Source organism: Oncorhynchus mykiss, chromosome 2 (genome assembly GCF_057628025.1).
Source record: "Oncorhynchus mykiss isolate SJ-2025 chromosome 2, ASM5762802v1, whole genome shotgun sequence".
In the NCBI taxonomy this organism is placed as follows: domain Eukaryota; kingdom Metazoa; phylum Chordata; class Actinopteri; order Salmoniformes; family Salmonidae; genus Oncorhynchus; species Oncorhynchus mykiss.
This window is the reverse complement of record NC_143023.1, coordinates 72,929,111-72,949,317: the sequence shown is the minus strand read 5'-3', so window position 1 is coordinate 72,949,317 and position 20,207 is coordinate 72,929,111. Positions and strand designations below refer to the sequence as shown.

General features: G+C 42.1%; 1 protein-coding gene across 1 annotated transcript in view; it reads right to left on the bottom strand.

The window, feature by feature from the left end:
* Window positions 1-20,207, bottom strand: part of tln2b (talin 2b) — a 144,930-nt gene that overhangs the window by 50,642 nt on the left and 74,081 nt on the right. Inside the window, exons 8-13 of the mRNA XM_036954991.2 lie at window positions 5,813-5,940; window positions 5,462-5,525; window positions 5,232-5,336; window positions 3,741-3,896; window positions 2,470-2,571; window positions 2,320-2,396 (exon numbers count right to left, since the gene is read on the bottom strand). Of these exons, the coding sequence (XP_036810886.2) occupies window positions 2,320-2,396; window positions 2,470-2,571; window positions 3,741-3,896; window positions 5,232-5,336; window positions 5,462-5,525; window positions 5,813-5,940 (632 nt within the window). The remainder of the gene's footprint in view (window positions 1-2,319; window positions 2,397-2,469; window positions 2,572-3,740; window positions 3,897-5,231; window positions 5,337-5,461; window positions 5,526-5,812; window positions 5,941-20,207) is intronic.

The following is a 20,207-nucleotide window of genomic DNA, read 5'->3' as shown; positions in this document are numbered from 1 at the left end:
CAAATAACTTCACAGATCTTCATTGCAAAGGGTTTAAACACTGTTTTCCATGCTTGTTCAATGAACCATAAACAATTAATGAACATGCACCTGTGGAACGGTCGTTAAGACACTAACAACTTACAGAAGATTGGCAATTAATTAAGGTGACAGTTATGAAAACTAAGGACACTAAAGAGGCCTTTCTACTGACTGTGAAAAACACCAAAAGAAAGATGCCCAGATGCCCGAACATCACACCTACGGGACAGGTACAGGATGGCAACAACAACTGCCCGAGTTACACAATCCCTCCATCAGTGCTCAGACTCTCCGCAATAGGCTGAGAGAGGCTGGACTGAGGGCTTGTAGGCCTGTTGTAAGGCAGGTCCTCACCAGACATCCCCGGCAACAGCGTTGCCTATGGGCACAAACCCACCGTCGTTGGACGAGACAGGACTGGCACAAAGTTCTCTTCACTGATGAGTCGCGGTTTTGTCTCACCAGGGGTGATGGTTGGATTTGTGTTTATCATTGAAGGAATGCGCATTACACCGAGGCCAGTACTCTGGAGCGGGATCGATTTGGAGGTGGAGGGTCAGTCATGGTCTGGGGCGGTGTGTCACAGCATCATCGGATTGAGCTTGTTGTCATTGCAGGCAATCTCAACACTGTGTGTTACAGGGAAGACATCCTCCTCCCTCATGTGGTACCCTTCCTGCAGGCTCCTCCTGACATGACCCTCCAGCATTACAATGCCACCAGGCATACTGCTCATTCTGTGCGTGATTTCCTGCAAGACAGGAATGTCAGTGTTCTGCCATGGCCAGCGAAGAGCCCGGATCTCAATCCCATTGATCAAGTCTGGGACCTGTTGGATCAGAGGGAGAGGGCTAGGGCCATTCCCCCCAGAAATGTCCGGGAACTTGCAGGTGCCTTGGTGGAAGAGTGGGGTAACATCTCACAGCAAGAATTGGCAAATCTGGTGCAGTCCATGAGGAGGAGATGCACTGCAGTACTTAATGCAGCTGCTGGCCACACCAGATACAGTACTTACTTACTTCTGATCTTGACCCCCCTCCCCCCCTTTGTTCAGTGACACATTATTCAATTTCTGTTAGTCACATGTCTTTGGAACTTGTTCAGTTTATGTCTCAGTTGTTGAATCTTGTTATGTTCATACAAATATTTACACATGTTAAGTTTGCTAAAAAATAAACGCAGTTGAAAGTGAGAGGACGTTTCTTTTTTTTGCTGAGTTTATATACTGTAGGAGTCAAGCTGCAATGCCAAGCAAGGATAAAAACTAGGCTAGCTGTGATCATCGGAGATGAGAAGAAATAAATAAAAAATGGCTTCCATGAACATGACAAATTAAAAGGATACTTCGGGATTTTGGCAATGAGGCCCTTTACTTACTCAGTGTCAGATAAATTGTGGTTACCATTTTTATGTCTCTGCTTGCAGTTAGAAGGAAGTTGATAACTAGCGCTTGCACGATTGCTAATTAGTCTTAACATAATGACTGACTAGAAGATGTCCATAGACTTCCAGTCATTGCACTAACACTAGTTAGCATTGGTTTACGAAACTACCTCTAACTACCTTCATACCCCAACCCGAGCCACCTCTGGTATCTTGGTCCTCCCACCCCTAGCTCAACCCAGTCCAAGCTCTTCTCTGTCCTGGCAGCCCAATGGTGGAACCAGCATCCCTATGAAGCTAGGACAGCAGAGTCCCTGCCCATCTTTTGAAAACATCTGAAACTCTACCTCTTCAAAGAGTATCTTAAATAATCCCAATGCACCCCCCCCCCCCCCCCCCTCAACACAGACATAAAAACACAGACATAAAAATGGTACCCATGAGTTCATCTGACTCTGGAGAAGTAGATAAAACTCACGAAGTATCCCTTTAATTCTTGTCTTCCCGATGACTTTGTTTTTGTTTGCAGAATACTAACATATCCGTCTTGCCCTGGGGTATTTTTCTTATGGAGGTTAGAAAAAATAAACATAAAAGCTAATATTCCTTAAGGAGAGAGGGACAACAGAGGGCATTCTGTTATCATGTTTCAGAGAACACATGATCTCACAGGTACTGTATGTTATTGGAAAATTCAGGATGCAGAGTCTAGCTCATGTCGTGTTATTTTTCTCAGGGGTGTAATGCCGGGCAGGCAGAAATGTGATCACAGTATATGCACAATTAAATCAAGGTTTACATTGCCATGAGGAATAACTTGTCTGTAGTCCCTGAATATGGATGGTCAGCATTCTCTATGTAAATAGGCCAGCATCCTATGTATTGTATAATATGTGCAGAAAGAGGGATCCTTACTTCTTTGGAGAGACAGATTCCTCCAGCATGGTGGACTCTTCATCTCCTTCCAAACCAAAACGATCCTTACTCTGCTTCTGTGGAAGGGGATACCAAATAGTGTCAAAAGAAAATACTTGTGGGAAGTGTTTCTGGTTTAACTTGACTTGCCTTTTTGAGAATGATGTCGATGTATCCTGCAATCAGCTGAGAGATCTGTTCCCCCTCTGTGGTCTGAACAGAGTAGTAACTTTCCTGGTACTCCCCAAAATCCTGCAGGGTACAACAAGATTGTCAGGAGAGACAATGAAGTTACAGTACAGGCCAACTAGAATAGATTACTCTCGTGGCAATATCGTCATCACATAAATCCCCATCTGTCATTATCTAGGCTCATAGTATTCATATCAAGGAAATTGAGAAGTGTATGTGTTGTCGTATGGGGAGTACAGCATGTACTCCCCAGCTCTTTGCCATGCTGTGCTCTAAGTTCACAAAGTTCCTTTCCTTCTACACAAGCACAGGAAGATGTTGTAGTGTTTAGAAATAATCTTTGATTGGACTAACAGTATGGTGGCAACACCTTCCCCATTCCTTCTACTGATGAACAGACATACTTTGACTCCATTCCACTACAATCCTGAAGTCTTCAAAGAGCTGATAAAATATGAGACATACTCATTTTAATATCTAACTCCACATACTTCAAAGGCTTCCTAAGCAAGACAAATCAATGTTGGCAAATGCACCTCAGAGTATGTTTCAGAATTGTACTCCCTATTAATCTTGAACGCAATCTGGTTTAAAAAAACGAGATGAAGAAATACAATTTCAAAAACAGCAGTGTTGACAACAACCAAAACACTACATTGAAAAAGGACTCAAATGAATAAAACATCCAAGTGCTTCACATTCTTCTAGTAAAATCACTTGTTTACACAGTCTAATATATATATACACTAACATAACTGTTTATTGAAAACAAGAACATTGTGGATTGGGGGTAGTATCAACAACACATACTATTTTGCAATTACACTACACCTGTCAGCAACGGGTGTGGCTGAAATAGCCGAATCCACTAATTTGGAGGGGTGTCCACATACTTTTGTATACATAGTGTATTTCTGTTGCTATAATGAGAGGTAGGGACAGAAGAGGTCAATTAAGGGCTCAGACACACCACTAGCGTTTGCTGGCCGAGAGTACTTAGCACCTCTGAACATAAATTGCAAACCGAGTGCGCACCAATTTTCCATGGAGAATCACGTGAAAAATGTCGGCAGCCAGACCTCTACAGCAGGTGGTCCCTAAAACACAGTGCGCTGATCGTTCGCCAGACGAATGCTAAATCCACATTCGGTGCGATCTGTGCAAGCCTTAAGGGTATAGAATGTGTTCCTGTGAATGTTGGATTGGAGTGGACTGAGACCAGGTCATACCAAGGTGAAGCTCTTCGGAGAAGCAGCCCATCTCTTCACCGTGGTTAGGGGCCATTCCTGAACCACGTCTTTAGTCTTCTCTTCCACCCGCATCACCGACTCTTTGGTTATCCCCAGTAACCGTGGGACCAGCTTATTCTTGCTTTTCATCTTTTCCTAACAGACAAGACATAAGATAATATTTTCACAGGTGTTAAACGCCTACACAGATGAAAAACTGGGTGCATCTCTGAGAAATTAAAACAGCAGCAGTGCACAGCTGCCTGCCATAGATAGCACACATGCACTGTTCTGTTTGTCTGTCCTGAGTCAGGAGCCCCAGTGGAGGAGGAGGAAGGCGGATGGGGTTTGACCCTGCAGAGTTCAGGCTTGTTTAACCGGGCCTCCCTGCTGTTCTGCTGATCAGGCCATCCCCAGTCCCTCCATCCCCAGGCTAGGCCTCTGTTGCTAGGGGAGCCTCAGCCTGGCTGTCAGTGTGTCAGGATTGAGCTTCCAGCAGCAGACTGACTCTGACTGGCTCTAGTGCCATCCTCTTCTCTGCCCACACAAAATCCATTGCGCCTCACTTCAGATCATGAGCCTACTCTTGGCTCCACTCCAGCAAAGCTGAACACTACACAAAATGAACGGTTAGGAGGAAACTACCTTTTCACTTTTCCAGGCTATTGTTTTTATTTCAGGGTCAAAAAGTAGAGCTCCAATAACGGAACAAGGTAACAGCTTTAGAGCAGCTTGTACGGACTCAATGATTTTCATACAAGGGCAGATAACATTATCTTGATTATCATGGTAGCTATGTATAGAGAACTATTCCAGTTGTTCATTGTCTTAGCTTATTCAAGTAGTTGTTCACAGTGTATTCAACTCAGGAAGTCAGATTTTGGAATCTGAAGTGGTTTGCCAAGTTAGAGAGAGTATCTTAAATCAGTGAGCTTGTATTTCATACAAGGTAAGTTGGTGAGGTTTTTTAAACATCTGCTGGTCTGGGACTCACAGCACCACAGGTTGAACTAATGTCATAGAGCTTGTATTGGCTGTAGTCTCACAACCAGATAGGTTGAATTCCTTCTATATCTTTTATTCAAAGTTCCTTGATTTCTTGTATGTTTGGAGAAAAAAAATCCCTTACATATGAATTGTTTGACATTTTACTGCATTGTTAGCAGCTAGCAACGTAAGCATTTCGCTGCACCCGCTATAACACCTGCTAAACTGTGAAAGTAAACCAATAAACTTTGATCATATCTAAGAGCCTTACAGTTAGGGAATGCTTGTTCTGGGAGCACTGAGCTGGTTTATGAGTGACACATATCAAATGGAAGGTTGCAATAAACTCCCAAAATGTGCTTCTATGTTTTTGGCTGTGATTTTCCTCTCTCTCACACACTCACACAAACCTAATCTTAACCTTGTAGTAAGCTGTATTTACACAGTAAATCATAACATTTTACTGTCTGTTGGAGAACACAAGCCTCTCTCCTTATATCTTACCTTCACCAGGAAGAAGGAGACCCCATATGTCGGAAGGGACCTCGCTAGTTTCACATAATTTACTTTGGACTCAATCTCTGTCATTTCTCCACAGGTTTTGTGATCCTGACGATCAGAGGGAAATAGATACAGCAATATGAACCTTTCAGAGTTGAAAACAGTAGAATATTTGGGAATTGCACTGCTTTTAATCCATATGTCCACAACATATTGCATAATACTGAACATACCACAAATATTTTCTTCTCTGAACCTCTCTGCTTGATGTACTCTTTGGGTAGAAACTCCTTAAGGCTATGGAGATAAATCACATTTTACAAGTTTACACTCATCATGTACAGACATTCACTTTCCAAAACATGTTTTCACACAAGGTCATTCTTGCCTCAGTACCTACATTCACAAGAGTTATCATTCTCGTATGCCGTTAAGTACTGCACTCAAATAGGTATGACAAAAATAAGGATTTCTCCTAAACTACGATGCTAGTATTGTGTCTAAATAAGATTGAAATGTATAGAATGGTAGTGTTGGATACAATAGTGTTATTGTTGATAATGCCATCTGATAAAAGGGCTTACTCTAGGAATCCAGTCTTGTGTTTGTGTTCGACGTGGAGGCCAAATTGGATCTGGGCCTGAATTCCAGCGAACTCACAGGCTTTATCAAATGAAACAGGGTGGGAGCCATTCAGTATGTCATCTCTGGCCTAGAGGAGAGGAAGAGAGACAGAAGAGAGAAAGTTAGACTTTATACTGAGTTCAAACTAGAGAGTAATGCTGCAGTTTCTGGTTTAAAAGTTGCTTCAGAGAAGAATGCCTGCTAAGTGAATACATGTAACCCAAGAGCAGGGACATCACACAAACACTTTGCTGAGATTAATGGACTCAGGGGAACCAAACAAGATTAGTTTGTATAGCAATCCAAGACATTGGCTAACATATCAAATCTAACAGCCTCAATCATTCATCATCACAGTCAATGGTGACGTATAGTATTGTCACAAATACATCAATATATATTGCAATTTCTCAGAATATTGCATCAACATTGCAAACTGATCCACGATGTTCCATTAATAAACTGTTAAAGAGCAACTTGAGTAATTTTTTATTAGTACAATATGCACGAAGTGTATGTAAAACAATAAACAGGATGTAAAAAAGGTCTACATTAAGACTACCCAGGCCTCAAGAATGCCTGATAGCAGCCATGTACTGTAGCAACCTGGCCCGTTTGGCCACAACAATACTTATATTTTCAATACACTTCAATCAAATCAAATCAAATTTTATTTGTCACAAACACATGGTTAGCAGATGTTAATGCGAGTGTAGCGAAATGCTTGTGCTTCTAGTTCCGACAATGCAGTAATAACCAACAAGTAATCTAACTAACAATTCCAAAACTACTGTCTTGTACACAGTGTGAGGGGATAAAGAATATGTACATAAGGATATATGAATGAGTGATGGTACAGAGCAGCATAGGCAGATACAGTAGATGGTATCGAGTACAGTATATACATATGAGATGAGTATGTAAACAAAGTGGCATAGTTAAAGTGGCTAGTGATACATGTATTACATTAGGATACAGTCGATGATATAGAGTACAGTATATACGTATGCATATGAGATGAATAATGTAGGGTAAGTCACATTATATAAGGTAGCATTGTTTAAAGTGGCTAGTGATATATTTACATCATTTTCCATCAATTCCCATTATTAAAGTGGCTGGAGTTGAGTCAGTGTCAGTGTGTTGGCAGCAGCCACTCAATGTTAGTGAGATCTACTTGGAATGTACCATGTCACCAATCATCTCAGACATCTGTTATATTTCAATGTCTCATCCATCCATTAAAGCATTACCTGAAAATTTGGCCTACACTTTCTAAAACCATTCAGGTAATTGCGGGTGACACTGATTTTGTGTGGAGAGGAACCCAGCACATCTTTAAAATTAGCTGACATACAGTACCTTGTGATTCCTCAAGGGGCCTGTATATATTCCCTCTCTCCCTCCCTTCCAAGATTAATGGCTTCTAATGCTGAGATGCCTGACTGACAGTGAGAAAGCCTCCCTCTGTGCTTTTAGCCTCAGACGGCACAGACTCAGCCCAGCTCATGTTAATGTCTCATTACATCAACTGCAAGCTAAACAGCACTATCTAGTCTGAGATTTAGACAATCTTAAACAAACACCTCTTTAGAGTGGTGCTGATCAGTATGAGTGGGGCCATCTGCCCTCCAGTACACAGCCATTCAAGGACAACTAGTTGTAAGCCCCTTTAGAAGAAGCAGGGTTGTACTGTACTGGAGGAGGAGCTTCATAACAGCCCAGATGTCCTAACTCAGCCTGGAGCTATAACACTGATGTCAATCAGCCCACTATACTGTAACCTAAAAAGTTCAACCATTAGCCTGGGCAGAATACTACAGCCAAAAACAAATGCTGACAAATGTAAAATTGTTTAAAGAATACCACTGTAAATCACCTGACTAACCAGCCAATCAATCAATAGGTATACCAAGATAACGAGAATAGTTGTTTCACAGCAAAACACACACACACACTGTTGCCATTGGGCCCAATAGTGCATTTCCTGTAGTAGTGGAGTAGAGATGTGTGTCAGGAGAGGAGTGTCTGGGTATTAAGGCTGGGGCTGTATCTGGCAGAGACCCCCGCTGCGTGGAGGGGTGGGAGGATGAGCTCATGGAAGCTACATATCATTAATAAACATTGGAGCTCATCACTAGGAGGCTCTCCCTAAGGAATGCCAGGGATGATAACATAATCTACACACTCACTATATTAACCTACTAACTCAGATTCCTATGGTAATGGCTGCATGGTGAATGAGGACTGTTGACATGAAGCATGTGTAGTACAGTCATGTGCCGGAGACGGGGCTGAGGAGAGCACTGCACTGCATAGAGTGGATGTGTGGCCTGGGGTGTGTTCCAGCCTAAGAATGCTGCTACTCTTCTCACTCTGTCACCATGTGTGTGAGACTCTGCGTGCCTGAGTGGAGGGAAAAAAAGACAGGGGGAAAGCTGGAAGTGGAGAAAAGGGAGGAATAGATAGAGGGTATAATTGTGTTTTTGTGAGAAAGGATATGGGCTTGTTTGTAAAGGAAGGGAGTGAATGATGGAGCACTGCAATGTGTGCCAGAGTCAGCGGGTGTGGGTGTGTGTGTGATTTTGTCAGGATTTTTATGGGATTAAGGGGGCGTGAGGCAAAAACCGAGAATGAGAGAAGGGAGTCGGGCCAGAGGAAGAGATAAAAGGGTGAAAGGGAGGATAGGGAGAAAGAGAGACTTAACTATAGATGTATTTATGGACTATAGCTCAGAGGCAGCTTGGATTACAAGGAGGAAGTTAACTATTGATGTACAGTATAGTATTTATGTACAATGCCTTGAAAAAATATTCAGACCTGGATTTCGTCACATTTTATTGTAATACAAAAAGGGATTCAAATGGATTTAATTGTCATATTTTGTCAACAATACTATGTAATGTCAGTGGAAGAAAGTTTTTTTACTGAACAAAAATATAAACGCAACATTTTCAAAGATTTTACTGAGTTACAGTTCATATAAGGAAATCAGTCAATTTAAATGAATTCATTAGGCCCTAATCTATGGATTTCACATGACTGGGAATAGAGATATGCATCTGTTGGTCACAAAATAAAATAGGGGCGTGGATCCGAAAACCAGTCAGTATCTGGTGTGACCACTATATGCCTCATGCAGTGCGACACATCTTCATCCCATGGAGTTGATCAGGCTATTGATTGTGCCCTGTGGAACATTGTCCCACTCTTCAAATGGCTGTGCAAAGTTGCTGGATATTGGCTGGAACTGGAATGCGCTGTCATACACGTCAATCCAGAGCATCCCAAAAATGCTCAATGAATGACATGTCTGGTGAGTATGCAGGCCATGGAAGAATGGCCTGCATTTGCCACTGAAGTCGGTTACGATGCTGAACTGCAGTCAGGTCTCAAGACCCTAGTGAGGACGATGAGCACGCAGATGAGCTTCCCAGAGACGTTTTTTGACAGTTTGTGCATAAATTCTTTGGTTGTGCAAACTCACAGTTTCATCAGCTGTCTAAGTGGCTGGTCTCAGATGAACCCGCAGGTGAAGAAACCAGATGTGGAGGTCCTGGGCTGGAGTATTTACACGCGGTCTGCAGTTATGAGACCGGTTTGGACGTACTGTCAAATTCTCTAAAACGACATTGTAGGCGGTTTATGTTAGAGAAATTAACATTCAATTATCCGGCAACAGCTCTGTTGGATATTCCTTCAGTCAGCATGGCAATTGCATGCTCCCTAAAAACTTGAGACATCTGTGGCATTATGTTGTGTGACAAAACTGCACATTTTAGAGTGACCTTTTATTGTCCCCAGCACAAAGTGCACCTGTGTAATGATCATGCCGTTTAATCAGCTTCTTTATATGCCACCCTGTTAGGTAGATGGATTATTTTGGCAAAGGAGAAATGCTCACTAACAGGGATGTAAACAAATTTGTGAACAACTTTTGAGAGAAATAAGCTTTTTGTGCATATGGAACATTTTGGGGATCTTATAGTTTAGCTCATGAATCATGGGAACAACACTTGACATGTTGCGTTTATATTTATGTTCAGTGAAGATAAATAAAAAATGCAGAACTAAAATAGTCATTGTATAAGTATTCAGCCCCTTTGTTATTCAAATTAGGAGTCAAATTTGGCTTCACAAATCACATTATAAGGTGACATGGACTCACTCGGTGTGAAATAATAGGGCTTGACATGGATTCCCTGGTGCAAGAAGGGCAGTTAAAAGAGTTCATTGAAGTGTGCAACTATTTTAATTGGTTAAGTTGTAATATACTGATGTCATTTACTTATGACTGTCTTGTAGTTTTTATATTTTTTTGTTATTGTTGTATTCGTGTTTTTTTTGGTCCTCTGAGCAAACTATAAATGAGACACTGGTCTCAATTAGCTTCCCCTGGATAAAAAAAAAGTTCATTGGTGATTTTAAAACAGCTACAAAGTTCAATGTCTGTGATGGTAGAAAACTGAGGATAGATCAACATCATTGTAGTGACTCACAATTATGACCTACATTTCAGAGTGAAAAGAAGAACACACATATATAGAGAAATTAATATTCTAAAACATGCATCCTGTATGCAACAAGGCACTCAAGTAATACTGCAAAAAAACAGCAAAGGAATAAATTTGTTGGCCTAATTGCAAAGCCTTACTGGCTTTGTTTGGTGCAAATCCAACACAACACATCACTGAGTAACAGCCTTGTTTTCAAGCATGGTGGTGGCTGCGTCATGGTATGGGTATGCTTGACATCGGCAAATACTGGGGAGTTTTTCAGGATAAAAAGATACGGGATGTAGCTAAGCACAGTCAAAATCCTAGATTAAAGCCTGCTTCAGTCTGGTTTACACCAGAGACTGGGAGAGGAATTCCCCTTTAGCGGGACAATAACCTGCAGGGTAAGGACAAAATCTACACTGGAGTTGCTTACCAAGAAGACAGTGACTGTTCCTGAGTGGGCAAGTTACAGTTGACTTAAATCTGCTTCAAAATCTATGGTAAATCTTGAAAATTGTTGTCTAGCCATGATCCCCAACATCTTGACAGAAATTAAATTATTTTTAAAGAATAATGGCCAAATATTGCAAAATCCAGGTGTGCAAATCTCTTATAGACTCACAGCTGTAATCGATGCAGAAGGGGTTTCATCTATTGACTCAGGGAGCTGAAAACGTATGCAACAACTATATTTTAGGTATTTACAGTGCCTTGCGAAAGTATTCGGCCCCCTTGAACTTTGCGACCTTTTGCCACATTTCAGGCTTCAAACATAAAGATATAAAACTGTATTTGTTTGTGAAGAATCAACAACAAGTGGGACACAATCATGAAGTGGAACAACATTTATTGGATATTTCAAATTTTTTTAACAAATCAAAAACTGAAAAATTGGGCGTGCAAAATTATTCAGCCCCTTTACTTTCAGTGCAGCAAACTCTCTCCAGAAGTTCAGTGAGGATCTCTGAATGATCCAATGTTGACCTAAATGACTAATGATGATAAATACAATCCACCTGTGTCTAATCAAGTTTCCGTATAAATGCACCTGCACTGTGATAGTCTCAGAGGTCAGTTAAAAGCGCAGAGAGCATCATGAAGAACAAGGAACACACCAGGCAGGTCCGAGATAATGTTGTGAAGACGTTTAAAGCCGGATTTGGATACAAAAAGATTTCCCAAGCTTTAAACATCCCAAGGAGCACTGTGCAAGCGATAATATTGAAATGGAAGGAGTATCAGACCACTGCAAATCTACCAAGACCTGGCCGTCCCTCTAAACTTTCAGCTCATACAAGGAGAAGACTGATCAGAGATGCAGCCAAGAGGCCCATGATCACTCTGGATGAACTGCAGAGATCTACAGCTGAGGTGGGAGACTCTGTCCATAGGACAACAATCAGTCGTATATTGCACAAATCTGGCCTTTATGGAAGAGTGGCAAGAAGAAAGCCATTTCTTAAAGATATCCATAAAAAGTGTTGTTTAAAGTTTGCCACAAGCCACCTGGGAGACACACCAAACGTGGAAGAAGGTGCTCTGGTCAGATGAAACCAAAATTGAACTTTTTGGCAACAATGCAAAACGTTATGTTTGGCGTAAAAGCAACACAGCTGAACACACCATCTCTACTGTCAAACATGGTGGTGGCAGCATCATGGTTTGGGCCTGATTTTCTTCAGCAGGGACAGGGAAGATGGTTAAAATTGATGGGAAGATGGATGGAGCCAAATACAGGACCATTCTGGAAGGAAACCTGATGGAGTCTGCAAAAGACCTGAGACTGGGACGGAGATTTGTCTTCCAACAAGACAATGATCCAAAACATAAAGCAAAATCTGCATTGGAATGGTTCAATAATAAACATATCCAGGTGTTAGAATGGCCAAGTCAAAGTCCAGACCTGAATCCAATCGAGAATCTGTGGAAAGAACTGAAAACTGCTGTTCACAAATGCTCTCCATCCAACCTCACTGAGCTCGAGCTGTTTTGCAAGGAGGAATGGGAAAAAAATTCTGTCTCTCGATGTGCAAAACCGATAGAGACATACCCCAAGCGACTTACAGCTGTAATCGCAGCAAAAGGTGGCGCTACAAAGTATTAACTTAAGGGGGCTGAATAATTTTGCACACCCAATTTTTCAGTTTTTGATTTGTTAAAAAAGTTTGAAATATCCAATAAATGTCGTTCCACTTCATGATTGTGTCCCACTTGTTGTTGATTCTTCACAAAAAAAATACAGTTTTATATCTTTATGTTTGAAGCCTGAAATGTGGCAAAAGGTCGCAAAGTTCAAGGGGGCCGAATACTTTCGCAAGGCACTGTATTTTCAACTAATATTTAAAAAAAAAATATACTACTCTTCCACATAGTATATTGTGTGGATTGTAAACAAAAAAGTGACAATTAAATACATTTTAATCAGACTTTGTTAACCAAAATGTGATAAAATTCAAGGGGTGTGAATACTTCTGCAAGGTATATACTGTGTCTGAGTGTGTGCTTGTTGGGTGTGCATGTACGCTACCGTTAAGAAGTTGTGTCACTTAGAAATGTCCTTGTTTTTGAAAAAAGTCCATTAAAACCTCTTGGTACTCTGGGGGGCGTTATTTCATTTTTGGATAAAAAACGTTCCCATTTTAAACGGGATATTTTGTCACGACAAGATGCTCGTCTATGCATATAATTGACAGCTTTGGATAGAAAACACTCTAACATTTCCAAAACTGCAAAGATATTGTCTGTGAGTGCAACAGAACTGATGTTACAGGCGAAACCCAGATAAAAATCCAATCAGGAAGTGCCCCATATTTTGAAAGCGCTGCATGCCAATGACTCCTTATATGGCTGTGAATGGGCTACGAATGAGCTTATGCTTTCTACGTATTCCCCAAGGTGTCTACAGCATTGTGACGTCTTTTTACGCATTTATGTTGAAGAATAGCCGTAAGGGACCACATTGAGCAAGTGGTCACATGATGACTCCCGCAGAAAATCTTGCGTAAAGTACAGCGGTAGCCATTATTCCAATCGCTTCTAATGAGAAACCAATTGTCCCGGTGGATATATTATCGAATAGTTATGTGAAAAACACCTTGAGGATTGATTCTAAACAACGTTTGTCATGTTTCTGTCGATATTATGGAGCTAATTTGGAAAAGAGTTTGGCGTTGTAGTGACCGCATTTTCCGGTCGATTTCTCAGCCAAACGTGAAGAACAAACAGAGCTATTTCGCCTACAAAAATAATATTTTTGGAAAAAAGGAACATTTGCTATCTAACTGGGAGTCTCCTGAGTGAAAACATCCGAAGTTCTTCAAAGGTAAACGATTTCATTTGATTGCTTTTCTGATTTGTGACAAGGTTGCCTGCTGCTAGCAAGGCATAATGCTATGCTAGGCTATGATAAACTTACACAAATGCTTGTCTAGTGTTGGCTGTAAAGCATATTTTGAAAATCTGAGATGACAGTGTGATTAACAAAAGGCTAAGCTGTGTCTCAATATATTTCATTTGTGATTTTCATGAATAGGAAGATTTTCTAGGAAGATTTATGTCCGTTGCGTTATGCTAATTAGTGTCAGGCGATGATTATGCTCCCGGATCCGGGTTTGAGAGTCACAAGAAGTTTTAAAATAACATCAAATTAATCTGAAATACAGTGTAGACATTATTAATGTTGTAAATGCCTATTGTAGCTGGAAACAGCTGATTTTGTTTGGAATATCTACATAGGCGTACAGAGGCCCATTTTCAGCAACCATCACTCCTGTGTTCCAATGGCACGATGTGTTAGCTAATCCAAGGCTGACTGATCATTAGAAAACCCTTTTGCAATTATGTTAGCACAGCTGAAAACTGTTGTTCTGAATAAAGAAGCAATAAAACTGGCCTTCTTTAGACTAGTATCTGGAGCATCAGCATTTGTGGGTTCGTTTACAGGCTCAAAATGGCCAGAAACAAAAAACTTTTTTCTGAAACTCGTCAGTCTATTCTTGTTCTGAGAAATGAAGGCTATTCCATGAGAGAAATTGCCAAGAAACTGAAGATCTCGTACAACGCTGTGTACTACTTCCTTCACAGAACAGCACAAGGTACAAATCAAATCAAATCAAATGTATTTGTCACATACACATGGTTAGCAGATGTTAATGCGAGTGTAGCGAAATGCTTGTGCTTCTAGTTCCGACAATGCAGTAATAACAAGTAATCTAACTAACAATTCCAAAATTACTGTCTTGTACACAGTGTAAGGGGATAAAGAATATGTACATAAGGATATATGAATGAGTGATGGTACAGAGCAGCATAGGCAAGATACAGTAGATCAGGGGTGTCAAAGTCAAATGGACGGAGGGCCAAATAAAAAAATCAGCTACAAGACGAGGGCCGGACTGTTCGAATGTTCATTGAAAAATTTTTAAATGACGCATATAGTCTAGTGAACCTAATTGAACCTACTGAAAACCTAACAAATATATTACAATATGATCAGATAAATAAAGCAATATTTTCTTATGGCTCTGTCAGTAATCTTTAATTTTCAACAGACACAAAAGACAAATTTCCTTTATATAAATATCCCCATAACATGAACATTAAATGAAAGAAACCGGTATTCAAGGCACCATCAGTAGACTATATTTTCTATTTTAGCAAAAGTGGGCTAAATTTACTTCAAAGAAAAAACAATAATAGCAATTTTCTATCATCCACTCAACTGAAATATTTTTAAAATATAATTGGATTGAAATACAAAAAAATAAAGTGCAAAAATCTATTAATCAAAAACAACACTTTGTTTAAGGAGAAGTAACATGCAGTGAAAACAAATATTAAATTTTAACTTTTAAACTTGAACTGAGTAAAAACTCTAAATATGTGATTGCACAGTAATGTTCACTTGTTTGAGGTTGAGGGTGATACTTGGTGGTGTCCCATCTTTTCCACAAGTTCATCAATGTTCGGGGTAAGGCTCTGAGCTGAAGAAATCCTCAGAATTGAGTGGAGGTGTTCAGCAGTAAGTCGACTTCTGTGTGATGTTTTGTTCAGGTTCATCAAAGAAAACAGTTGTTCACACAGGTATGTGCTGCCAAACATAGACAACGTTTGAGCAGCCTGGATGCGCAGCTGGGGCATTGTGCCGGGGAGGAAACGGGCGAACTCCGCAGCACCCACTGCCGCATATTTTGCCCTCAGTGCATCATTGCATTGGAGGTCAATCAACTCCATTTGGAGGTTTGGTGGTGAGCTTTCCACGTCAACAGCAAATGGGTTACCGAGCAGTTCCAACCTGCTTTTTTGTGCTTCAAAGTCAGCAAATCGGCGTCGAAAGTCAGCGGCAAGCATACCTATTTTATCAGCCAACTGTGTGCTCGGGAACGCACTGGTAGAGAGCTTCTCTTTCATGGTCTGGCAGCTGGGAAAGTGGCTCAAATTTTCTTTCCGCATCTGCGTCTCCCACAGAGTCAGTTTGGTTTTAAATGCCTTCACTGTACTGTACATATCAGAGATGACACGATCCCGACCCTGCAGCTGCAAGTTTATTGCATTCAGATGACTCGTAATGTCACACAGAAAAGCCATTTCACACAGAAACATTTCGTCTCGGAGTTGTGTTGTGTCTTTCCCTTTGCTGTCCAAGAACAGACAAATCTCCTCACGAAGCTCGAAACATCTTTGAAGCACCTTTCCCTGGCTTAGCCATCGCACCTCTGTGTGATAAGGCAAATCACCATGCTCCGTTTCTAACTCCGTCAGAAATGCCTTGAACTGGCGGTGATTCAAACCTTTGGCTCTGATAAAGTTAACTGTGCGCGTGATGATGCTCATTACATGCTCCATTTTCAAGGCTTTACCGCACAACGCTTCCTGGTGTATGATACAATGATAAGCTGTCAGCTCACCTGTCGCGTTTTCCTCTTGCATCTTTTCCCGTATCTTCGCCACCAGTCCGCTCCTGTGTCCACACATCGCAGGTGCTCCGTCGGTTGTCAAACCCACGAGTTTTTCCCAAGGCAGCTCCATCTCATTTACACATCTTGACACCTCTTCATACAAATCATGCCCCGTAGTTGTGCCATGCATAGGACGTAAAGCCAAAAACTCCTCTGTCACGCTTAGGTTGGAGTCCACTCCGCGGATGAAAATTGACAACTGGGCAATGTCAGAAATGTCGGTGCTCTCATCCACAGCCAAGGAATATGCAATAAAATCTTTTCCCTTTTTCACAAGCTGCTCTTTTAGATTGATGGACAACTGGTCTACTCTCTCGGCAATGGTGTTTCTGCTCAGACTCACATTTAAAAAGAGTTGCCTTTTTTCTGGGCAAACTTCGTCACAAACTTTAATCATGCAGTTTTTGATGAAATCCCCCTCCGTAAATGGCCGGGCTGATTTAGCGATCTCTTCTGCCAAAATAAAACTGGCCTTGACAGTTGCGTCCGCGTGTGTGTCCGCGTGTTTCGTTTCATAATGTCGTCTCAGATTATACTCTTTCAGTACCGCCACACTTTCTCCACACAGAAGACACACAGGTTTTCCAGCTACCTTCGTGAACATATACTCCGACTCCCACCTTGTTTGAAACCCCCGGTTCTCAGTATCCACCTTCCGTTTTGCCATTTTTGATGGGTATCTGAAAGTTAATTTTACTGTGATGCTGACGACTGCTGTGCCAATAAATATTGAAATGAAGCAGCCTACTGCTCGGTGCGTCACCTTTGCATTGTGGGAAATGTAGTATTGGTGCGTGTAAAAGATCTGCGGGCTGCCGGCTTGCTGCGGGCCGGTTCTAATAATAAATCAAGATCATCCCAGGGGCCGTAAAAAACCTTCTTGCGGGCCGGATGTGGCCCGCGGGCCTTGACTCTGACATATGTGCAGTAGATGGTATCGAGTACAGTATATACATGTGAGATGAGTATGTAAACAGAGTGGCATAGTTAAAGTGGCTAGTAATACATGTATTACATAAGGATACAGTCGATGATATAGAGTACAGTATATACGTATGCATATGAGATGAATAATGTAGGGTAAGTAACATTATATAAGATAGCATTGTTTAAAGTGGCTAGTGATATATTTACATCATTTCCCATCAATTCCCATTATTAAAGTGGCTGGAGTTGAGTCAGTGTCAGTGTGTTGGCAGCAGCCACTCAGTGTTAGTGGTGGCTGTTTAACAGTCTGATGGCCTTGAGATAGAAGCTGTTTTTCAGTCTCTCGGTCCCAGCTTTGATGCACCTGTACTGACCTCGCCTTCTGGATGATAGCGGGGTGAACAGGCAGTGGCTCGGGTGGTTGATGTCCTTGATGATCTTTATGGCCTTCCTGTGACATCGGGTGGTGTAGGTGTCCTGGAGGGCAGGTAGTTTGCCCCCGGTGATGCGTTGTGCAGACCTCACTACCCTCTGGAGAGCCTTACGGTTGAGGGCGGAGCAGTTGCCGTACCAGGCGGTGATACAGCCCGCCAGGATGCTCTCGATTGTGCATCTGTAGAAGTTTGTGAGTGCTTTTGGTGACAAGCCGAATTTCTTCAGCCTCCTGAGGTTGAAGGTGCGCTGCTGCGCCTTCTTCACAATGCTGTCTGTGTGAGTGGACCAATTCAGTTTGTCTGTGATGTGTATGCCGAGGAACTTAAAACTTGCTACCCTCTCCACTACTGTTCCATCGATGTGGATAGGGGGGTGTTCCCTCTGCTGTTTCCTGAAGTCCACAATCATCTCCTTAGTTTTGTTGACGTTGAGTGTGAGGTTATTTTCCTGACACCACACTCCGAGGGCCCTCAGCTCCTCCCTGTAGGCCGTCTCGTCGTTGTTGGTAATCAAGCCTACCACTGTTGTGTCGTCCGCAAACTTGATGAGTGAGTTGGAGGCGTGCGTGGCCACGCAGTCGTGGGTGAACAGGGAGTACAGGAGAGGGCTCAGAACGCACCCTTGTGGGGCCCCAGTGTTGAGGATCAGCGGGGAGGAGATGTTGTTGCCTACCCTCACCACCTGGGGGCGGCCCGTCAGGAAGTCCAGTACCCAGTTGCACAGGGCGGGGTCGAGACCCAGGGTCTCGAGCTTGATGACGAGCTTGGAGGGTACTATGGTGTTGAATGCCGAGCTGTAGTCAATGAACAGCATTCTCACATAGGTATTCCTCTTGTCCAGATGGGTTAGGGCAGTGTGCAGTGTGGTTGAGATTGCATCGTCTGTGGACCTATTTGGGCGGTAAGCAAATTGGAGTGGGTCTAGGGTGTCAGGTAGGGTGGAGGTGATATGGTCCTTGACTAGTCTCTCAAAGCACTTCATGATGACGGAAGTGAGTGCTACGGGGCGGTAGTCGTTTAGGTCAGTTACCTTAGCTTTCTTGGGAACAGGAACAATGGTGGCCCTCTTGAAGCATGTGGGAACAGCAGACTGGTATAGGGATTGATTGAATATGTCCGTAAACACACCGGCCAGCTGGTCTGTGCATGCTCTGAGGGCGCGGCTGGGGATGCCGTCTGGGCCTGCAGCCTTGCGAGGGTTAACACGTTTAAATGTCTTACTCACCTCGGCTGCAGTGAAGGAGAGACCGCATGTTTTCGTTGCAGGCCGTGTCAGTGGACCTGTATTGTCCTCAAAGCGGGCAAAAAAGTGATTTAGTCTGCCTGGGAGCAGGACATCCTGGTCCGTGACTGGGCTAGATTTCTTTCTGTAGTCCGTGATTGACTGTAGACCCTGCCACATGCCTCTTGTGTCTGAGCCGTTGAATTGAGATTCTACTTTGTCTCTGTACTGACGCTTAGCTTGTTTGATAGCCTTGCGGAGGGAATAGCTGCACTGTTTGTATTCGGTCATGTTAACAGACACCTTGCCCTGATTAAAAGCAGTGGTTCGCACTTTCAGTTTCACGCGAATGCTGCCATCAATCCACGGTTTCTGGTTAGGGAATGTTTTAATCGTTGCTATGGGAACGACATCTTCAACGCACGTTCTAATGAACTCGCACACCGAATCAGCGTAAATCAAATCACAATGTATTTGTCACATGTAGACCTCACTATGAAATGCTTATTTGCAAGCCTTTAACCAACAATGTAGAGTTTTTAAAAAAGTAAGACACATTTGCTAACTAAAAATATGAACACAATAAAATAACAATAATGAGGCTATATACAAGGGGTACCGGTGCAGAGTCAAATATGCAGGGGTACGGGTTAGTAATATGCACATTTAGGTAGGCGTAAAGTGACTATGCATCGGTTGTGGTCGGTGACATTTAAGATGAGGGAGGATGATAAAAATAAAAAAAAAAGATGAGCATGGCCTTATTCTATTACAGCATACTGGATGTCTTTCATTCATATTCCATTCACCCAGCTCAACGTAACATCGATAGGTTAGGCTACTATATGATACAAACATTTTCCCTATACCCATCATTAGGATGCTACAATCTAGCATGATCCCTTTTATCGTTGTACAATTCCATCTAGCATCTACATGCTCTCATTCACTCACTCTGTTAGCTTGTGGAGTTCAGTGCACAACACATCAGCTGTCTGTGACCAGGCAAAAAAAATCTTTCCCAAGCCAAACATTCATATCATAACCTCTAACTGCTACACACAGCCTACATTGATGTCACCATTTTAACATTGTAGTTCTAGTAGCTATGTTGAATAACGCGCTAGTAAACCTGCTACAATCATGCAGTACAGAGTACAGTAAGCAGTTTAGCAGTTACACCGGCGGGTGCGGGTGGCAATAAATTAATAAAACCAAAAACTTACCTTGACTTGGAAGGGTTTCAGTGTTGGATAGCCATAGCCAACTAGAATATAATCACTCTCTGTTTGAGTAGGCTAAACTAGCTAGCTGCA